We start from the raw sequence: 8,840 nt of genomic DNA on the forward strand, positions 1-8,840 counted from the left end.
ACTCTCTATGACGAGTTTATTTGGCTTAACAGGCGTGGTATGATCTTCAGAATCAACTGGTTTTGGATGGAAAATCGTGTGGAAGCAAAACAGGGCAGCGCAGCTTTTAAAACCGATTATCCCTGTTTTGGATTTGGAGGATTTCTAAGAAGATTCAAGTGTTACAATAGATTGGAACGGGCCTGTTTCAGCTAAACGGGACCGGTAACTACATCAAATTCGAAGAAATTGGGCTGGAGAAACGTATTTGAGTAAAATAGAGCATTGTTTATTCTCGGGATATTCTGTGTAGGATTGGCGTTTGTTTACAGCGTGTTCAATGCAATATGAGACGTGTACACAACTTGATAATGCGTGATTGAATGATTATTGACAGCTGCAAGCACAGACGCAGGAAAGAAAATATCATGAGATTATATTCTTTTACTGCCGAGTTATGGAGAGATTATCTGGAGTAATGATGAGTTATTCGTGTCCCTGTTGAGTATAAATATGATGCTGGTGTAGCAGAGAGGGGATATCGAGAGTTGGGGAGAAGAACAGAAGGTTGCAGAGCATATTTCTCTACTGCTGCAGAGAAGAAGAAAAAGAAGAACATTTGATGCCTACTGACTGTTGCAGAAAACTGTCGTTTATAAACAGTACTCGTAACAGTCAGTTTGGCACACTTGTTTCGAATTTGAAACATCTCTTGTAACGGTGACTTCTGTAACGCCAATACAGCGTTGCAGTTTCATTGTAATATTAGTTTTCCTTAATAAAAACACCATTTGAGCAATGAATTATGTTTTTGAGTGTATCATGAGAAGCTAAACCCCAATACTGGGTCGACGGAGGAAGCCGAACTTCACACATGGGTGAATTTGTATTATTTTCTATATGACTTTTGCACTTATTTTGAATTGATTTATGATTCGAATTAATTAGTTATTATTTTATTAGATGGGTCATGCTTGCTTAAATGTTTGATGTCTCATGCTTACGATTTATAACTAATGTTTTGAGGATCTACTTTGGCAAAACAAGAGTCGATGTTTTATTTATTTATTGAGCGATAATTGTTGAGAATAAATAGTTGATCCCTATGATATGAATGCGGTGGAATCCTAGTCCCAGTACCTCTCTCTTTTATTACTTTTATTAAACCTTTAAATTTAATCTTCTCAAGTCTTAGTGTTCGAATCTATTTACTACAGCAATTAAAAATCATATCATTTTGGCGCCGCCGACGCTGATTTGTTTTTAGATTAATTTTTAGGTTTATTTTGTTTTTTAATTTTGTACAATATTTTTTTTTTAGATTTTTTTTCCTTTTTATGCGTTTCTTTTTCTTTTCAGGGACATTTTGAGGATGATAATTTCTTCTGAAGAGACGTCACCTACGATGACGCTGGCGGAATATAAGCGTAGAAAGTCAAATTATCAGGAAACCTCATCTGAGATGACGCTTGCTGAATATAAGCGTAGGCAATGGTATGGAGTTTCTGCTCCACATGAGGTAAGTGAAAAATCTCCTCTAGAGATATATGAGAAGTATTATAAACACACACCACCTAGTTTGGAACAAAGACTGAGATTATTGGAATGCCAAAAATTATTTAATGATGATGATGATCAATCTTGTAGTGACTCTCTGTTCCAGACAGAAATTGAAGATGACCCTATAGATGATTGTGTTGATGATTGCCTAATTCCATAGATGAATCCATCCCAAAAGATAATTCACCCAACTTAGAAGATGTTTCTAGACCCCTAGACTTCCAAAAGTTGCCTAATTTAGGGTTAGAATTCCGCGCTTCTAGAGTGTTGTTGAATTACTTTGCATCTAAGTAACCAGAGGACTTTCCTATTCCTGATGTAGTGCATGAGCCGATTGATAATTCCCCAGTCTCAATAGAATCCCCATATCTTGTTCTTTACGCACTTCCTTGTGCAGTAAAAACTTGGTTTAGGGGTAAATCTTGGTTTTTGATAGTTTCAGCGTCTCCGCGTTTTCATGATATAAGTGTGAAGCTGTCGTTTGTAAATATTGTATTTTGGGTCGATCCCCAAGTTTTCAGGTTATTATTTTATGGGGATCCTTTTTGTACATTCCAGTAGGTGTATTTTTATTCTTATTTTTTTTTTTACTTTTTTTGCATCTTATGGATTTCCCATCTTAACTTTTGCATTGGATGACTCAATTACATTGAGGACAATGTAATGTTTAAGTGTGGGGGAGTGGTTAACGTTTTATTTTTTCTTTTTCAGGAATTTTCTTGCATTTTATGACCAATTGTGTAGCGGGTCTCGAAAAAAAAAAATGAATGATCAGCTGTGTAGCGGGTCTAAAATAAAATAAAATAAAATAATGATTGTTAGGGTTATGACCAGCTGTGTAGCGGGTCTTTTCTTGCATGTCATGACCAGCTGTGTAGCGGGTTTTTTCTTTTTTCTTGCATGTTATGACCAGCTGTGTAGCGGGTCTACAAAAAAAAAAAAGACCAGCTGTGTAGCAGGTCTCTCTCTCTGTCTCTCTCTCTCTTATTTTATGACCAGCTGTGTAGCGGGTCTTCTTTTGTTTTGCTCGAGGACTAACAAAATGTAAGTGTGGGGGAATTTGATAAGCACGAAAGTGCGACACATTTTAACCCATAAATACATTAGCTTGGACTCATTATTTCTCTAATAAACTCGTTTTAATTATTTTTGGAAGAATAAGCTCTTGTGGAGAATCGGCTCGAAAAAATGCTATTTTGCACCCGGAGGACACGTGTTATTCAGACTCCCAATGTTGGTTAAGAGACACCTCAATTGCTAAGGGGCACCTCAGCGGATAAGGGGCACCTTTCTCACTATTTACATCCCGTAAGGCAAGTGCTAAATGGACGCCCGTACAGGATTAGGGGGAGGTCATCTTCTCCATTTGAATCTGGAATTTGGCGGGAAAACATGTTTCAAAACTGTCAGAATTAGGGTTTGAGAAGTAGAGGTGTTTGAGTGAGACTAAATCGCTGGAATTCATGGTGAAGCTTTGATTCATCAGGAAAGAGATAACGTGAGCTTCAGAATTAGTTAACTTTGGCTAGAAAATCTAAAACAAATTGTTGCAGTCACACGGGAAGATTTAGGGTTCGAGTTTTGATCGTGTTATAGAGAGACTCAACGGCTGAAACTCTCTGTGACGAGTTTATTTGGCTTAAAAGGCGTGGTATGATCTTCAGAATCAACTGGTTTTGGCTGGAAAATCGTGTGGAAGCAAAACAGGGCAGCGCAGCTTTTAAAACCCGATTATCCCTGTTTTGGATTTGGAGGATTTCTAAGAAGATTCAAGTGCTACAATAGATTGGATTGGGCATGTTTCAGCTAAACGGAACCAGTAACTACATCAAATTCGAAGAAATTGGGCTGGAGAAACGTATTTGAGTAAAATAGAGCATTGTTTATTCTCAGGATATTCTGTGTAGGATTGGCGTTTGTTTACAGCGTGTTCAATGCAATCTGAGACGTGTACACAACTTGATAATGCGTGATTGAATGATTATTGACAGCTGCAAGCACAGGCGCATGAAAGATAGGAAAGAAAATATACTGAGATTATTTTCTTTTACTGCCGAGTCATGAAGAGATTATTTGGATTAATGATGAGTTATTCGTGTCCCTGTTGAGTATAAATATGAAGCTCGTGTAGCAGAGAGGGGATATCAAGAGTTGGGGAGAAGAACAGAAGGTTGCAGAGCAGAAGAAAAAGAAGAACATTTGACGCCTACTGAATGTCGCAGAGAACTGTCGTTTATAAACAGTACTCATAACAGTCAGTTTGGCACACTTGTTTTGAATTTGAAACATCTCTTATAACGGTGACTTATGTAACGCAATACAGCGTTGCAGTTTCATTCTAATATTAGTTTTCCTTAATAAAAACACCATTTGAGCAATGAATTATCTTTTTGAGTGTGTTTTTATCATGAGAATCTAAACCCCAACACTGGGTCGACGAAGGAAGCCGAACTTCACACATGGGTGAATTTGTATTATTTTCTATATGACTTTTGCACTTATTTTGAATTGGTTTATGATTCGAATTAATTAGTTATTATTTTATTAGATGGGTCATGCTTGCTTAAATGTTTGATGTCCCATTCTTATGATTTATAACTAATGTTTTGAGGATCTACTTTGGCAAAACAAGAGTCGATGTTTTGTTTATTTATTGAGCGATAATTGTTGAGAATAAATAATTGATCCCTATGATATGAATGCGGTGGAATCCTAGTCCCAGTAACTCTCTCTTTTATTACTTTTATTACTTTTATTAAATTTAATCTTCACAAGTCTTAGAGTTCGAATCTATTTACTACAGGAATTAAAAATCATATCAAATAACAATCTGATTGTACCCCCAATAGCTGTCCAAAAAGCAATAATGTGAATGTCCCGCTAACCTTTCTAACATCTGATCAGGTGATCCTTTCGGGTTGCGGTATTAAGCTTTTTATAGTCTATGCACATTCTCCATCCAGTTTGAACTCTTGTAGGAACAAGTTCATCATCTTGATTTCTAACAACGGTGACACTGATTTCTTAGGTACCACTTGTACAAGGATAACTCTTTTGCTGTCAGAAATTGGGTAAATCACCGCCACACTTAAAAATTTGAGAATTTCTTTCTTCACGACCTCCATCATTGGGGGGTTAAACCTACGCTGAGCATCACATACTGGCTTAATATCATCTTCCATTAGGATTCTGTGCATACACATTGATGGACTAATTCCTTTGATATGGGAAGTCGTCCAACCAATAGCCTTTTTGTGCTCTTTTAGAACCATAAATAGACGTTCTTCTTGTATTGAGGTGAGGTTCTTTGCAATAATCACCGAAAGCTCTTATTTATCACCCAACTAAGCATACTTTAAGTGGTTCGGAAGAGGCTTCAATTCAAGTTTTGGTGCCTGCACAATAGAAGGTAATGAAACCTCATTAGTCACAGGTAAAGAAATATAAGAAATATTACTCGTTTTGGCTTCTTGTAGCACCATTAAAGCACCAGATATCTCCATCAGTTGTTTTACTAAGTCAACATCCAGGTTCGGATTCCCGTGAACATTCAAATCAATACTATTCCTTAACGCAACTCCAAGTTCATCTTCATTGCTCAAATCAAACATTTGTTGCGCTAACGAACCAATAACATCGATAGAGACAGCTGAGTCAATATCACCAGGGTAACACATAGTTTCAAAGATATTGAACCGTATAATCTCCTTATCAAATTCCATAATGAGTTTACTCTATCAACATCAATCTTCGTCTTTGCAGTTTTCATAAACGGTCTCCCAAGAAGTAACGAAGTAGATGAACTATTTTCTCCATTCTGCATATCCACAATATAGAAATCAACCGAAAAGATTAGCTCATTCACTTGAAATAATACATCATCCACGACTCCCTTAGGATATATTTGACTTTTTTGCTAACTGAATAGTAATCCTTGTATATTTTAAAGGTACAAGATTCAACGAATCATAAATATCGGCTGACATAACACTTATGGATGCTCCCAAATCAAGAAAAGCACGCTCAAATCGTCGTTACCAAACTTGAACTGTGAAACCACCGGGATCTTTACACTTTGTAGGCATCTTCTTCAGTAACATAGCTGTAACATTTTCGCCCACCTGAGTAATTTCATAAGCAATCAACTTATCCTTCCTTGTACACAAATCCTTCAAAACCTTGGCATACATTAAATGTTGATGTGTATCTTACTGAAGATATCCTTGATTTCCTTGTCTTGAGATTCTTTCTTTGATTTGGAAAAACAACTAGGAAAAGGAGGTGGTATAGTAAAGGTGGGAACTGTATCCTTAGGTTGGCCGGTTGAGGTTTGATTTTCCTTAGTTGTAGTTTCCGCCTCTTCTTCATTTTCAATATAGTCATTGGGTACATGTACCCACTGGATTCTGGAACTGCAGTTACGCCGGTATGTGTATCGGGTATATTGTTTTTTTTTTATCGGTAAAGAAGAATTGTATTGATTAAAAAGAAAGAAGAGGGTACAAAAAGGCTTGTACCACCCTTGAAGGTTACAAAAATAGAAAAAGAAAGAAAAAGTAGTTACAAAAACTTCTTAGAGTACAAAGATTACAATGAATCAAAATAGATTCTAGGCCAACTGGATATTACATCTTCAAAAGAGATAGATTCTAAATCCTGAAAAACAGGGCACCATTTGAAAAGACAGTAGTTGATTTTCTGCTGGACAACAATTGGTTTGTTTATTCTGGAAAGCTATCTCATTTCTAGCATTCCAAATACCCCAGAGAATAGCCACTGAGATCATTGCCCATGTATGATATTCCTGCTTAGAGACAAGAGGCACATTCCAAGAGAACAACATTGAAAAAATATCATCTGGCATGGTAAAATGTCAATTCAGTTTCTGTTTGAAATGATTCCATACCTTTGTTGCAAAGTCACAGTGAAGAAAAAGATGAGTAGTTGTTTCTGACTGAGAACAAAATAAACAGCTTTGTGGAACTTCCAAATTTCTTCTTGCCAACATATCCCTAGTTGGAAAAATGTTGTGAGCAAGAGTCCATAAGAAAAAAACATATCTTGGGAGGACATTTTAACTTCCAGATGTACTTTAAAATATAAGAAGAATCCATATCAGTTGGATCTTGAGCAAGGGAATCATAAGTGGACTTCACAGTGAAAGAGCCTTTACTGTCAATATCCCATATAATTTCATCATCTGCATTGGAGTCAAGAAAAACCAGTTGCAACTTACTTTGGAGATCTTCAAGTTCAGTTCTAACATCATTGTTTTGTCTTCTAGGAACTTCCAGATTCCATTGATTTTCTTGAAAAATCTCTGCAATTGAATTATTTTTAGTTTTAGAGACTGAGAATAAGTTTGGATACTTCAAACACAAAGGTTCATCCAACAACCATCTATCCAACCAGAATTTTATAGTTCTACCAGACTTAGCTTTAAACTTAACATGACTTCTGAATATAGAGTTGCATTGCATTATTCCCTTCCAAACTGATTTCCCATAAGAACATTTAGGAATCTTAGAAAACCAATTCATTGTTTCAGAGCCATACTTCTCAGCCACAATTTCCCTCCATAAAACTTCTTTTTCTGTAGCATACCTCCAATGCCACTTTGTTAAGAGATCCTGATTCGTTTTCTTAATGCTTTTAATACCCAAACCTCCAAATTTTCTTCTTTTGTAGAGAGCAGGCCACTTCACTAAATGCATTTTTCTTCTTCCTTTTTTTTCATGCCACAAGAAGTCTCTAATAATATTTTCAATCTTCTTTGCAACTGATATGGGAATTACAAACAAAGACATATAGTAGATTGGTAAACTGGCTAACACACTATTGATTAAAGTTATTTTACCTGATCTACTAAGAATTGACTTGTTCCAACCTGGTAAAATATTTTTGAAATATTATCAATGACTTTATCCCATTTTGCCACTCCACCACTTTTGTCACCAAGAGGAAGACCCAAGTAAGTAGTGGGTAGTACTACAAAATAACAACCAAGTAAAGAGGAAAATTGAAACAGATCACCAGAATAAGCAACACCATAGATTGTACTCTTGGCAAAATTTATTTTTAAACCTGTAAGTTGTTCAAAAGACAATAGGATTAGTCTGAGATTCTTTATTTGTTCAATGTCAGCATCCAAAAAGATTAAAGGGTCATCTGCAAATTGCAAATGACTAATTAATCTTCCACCAGTTGTAGCTTGAAAACCTGAGACCCTCTTCTTGAGATTTTTGAATCATAAAAGATAATGCTTCTCTAACTAAAAGGAATAACAATGGGATGAGATCTCCCTGCCTGATTCCTTTTTTGGTCTTGAATAACCTGCAGAAGGGCCATTAATCAATACTGAAAATCTGACAAATTCCACACAACACCTGATCCATCTTCTCCATTTATTTCCAAACCCCATGAGAGCAAACATTTCATCCAAGAAATCCCAATTTACATGATCAAATGCTTTTTCAAAATCCACTTTGATTAACAATCCAGGTTTTCCAAGTCTTTCCCTGGAATCAATAAGTTCATTTGCTACTAACACACCATCTAGAATCTTCCTTTTCTTGATGAAATCACTTTGATGAGAAGAAATAAAATCCGGCAAAACTGCTTTTAACCTATCAGTCAATACCTTAGAGACAATTTTGTAAACTCCTTGAACTAAACTGATGGGTATCAAATCCTTTATCTCTTCAATGGTTTGTTTTTTTGGAATTAAGGCTATAAAAGTGTTTTTAAGCCTCCAATCCAAAAAATTCTTCTCCTGCAACTCCTTAAAAACCAACATAATATCATGTTTTGATATATCCCAACAGAGAACATAAAATTTTATGGGAAAACCATCTGGCCCTGTACCGGGTACATGTTCTGCCCCTGTATCCGGATTTGGATCTTCTACTTGCCTTCCACTCCTTAACGTCACCGCATTAACGTGCTCTCTTGGGTTCACAAACGGTTGAGATGGTAGTTTCCCAGCTGCTCGTGCTTCTAACTTTCCTATGGAAGCGGCTAATTGACTCATTTGTGTCTCAATGTTCTTAATCGCCATATCCTGCTTCTGTATGTAAGTTTTACGCAAATCTTTAAGATTGGATCCTTGATTCTGAGGTTGTTTAGGCTACTGGAATTGTTATTGTTGAAATCCATTTTGTATCATATACGGATTGGGAGATGCTGCTTGCTTGTTGGCATAACTGAAATTATGCTGATCTTTCCATCCAGGGATATAAGTATTTGAGTTGGATCGTACCCTGACCTTTGATTAGGAAACATAGCATTTACCTCGGCATCCT

The 8,840-nt window shown here is 36.3% G+C and overlaps 1 protein-coding gene across 1 annotated transcript; it reads right to left on the reverse strand.

The window, feature by feature from the left end:
• Window positions 1-5,607: 5,607 nt before the first annotated feature.
• LOC113312920 lies at window positions 5,608-8,596 on the reverse strand. The gene is made up of 5 exons (XM_026561653.1): window positions 7,873-8,596; window positions 7,624-7,707; window positions 7,397-7,527; window positions 6,631-7,307; window positions 5,608-5,641 (listed from the first exon to the last, which is right to left on the reverse strand). The coding sequence occupies exons 1-5, from the start codon at window positions 8,594-8,596 to the stop codon at window positions 5,608-5,610; spliced, it is 1,650 nt and encodes a 549-aa protein (XP_026417438.1).
• Between the last annotated feature and the right edge of the window lie 244 nt (window positions 8,597-8,840).

This window comes from Papaver somniferum, chromosome 9, assembly GCF_003573695.1.
Source record: "Papaver somniferum cultivar HN1 chromosome 9, ASM357369v1, whole genome shotgun sequence".
Lineage (NCBI taxonomy): Eukaryota > Viridiplantae > Streptophyta > Magnoliopsida > Ranunculales > Papaveraceae > Papaver > Papaver somniferum.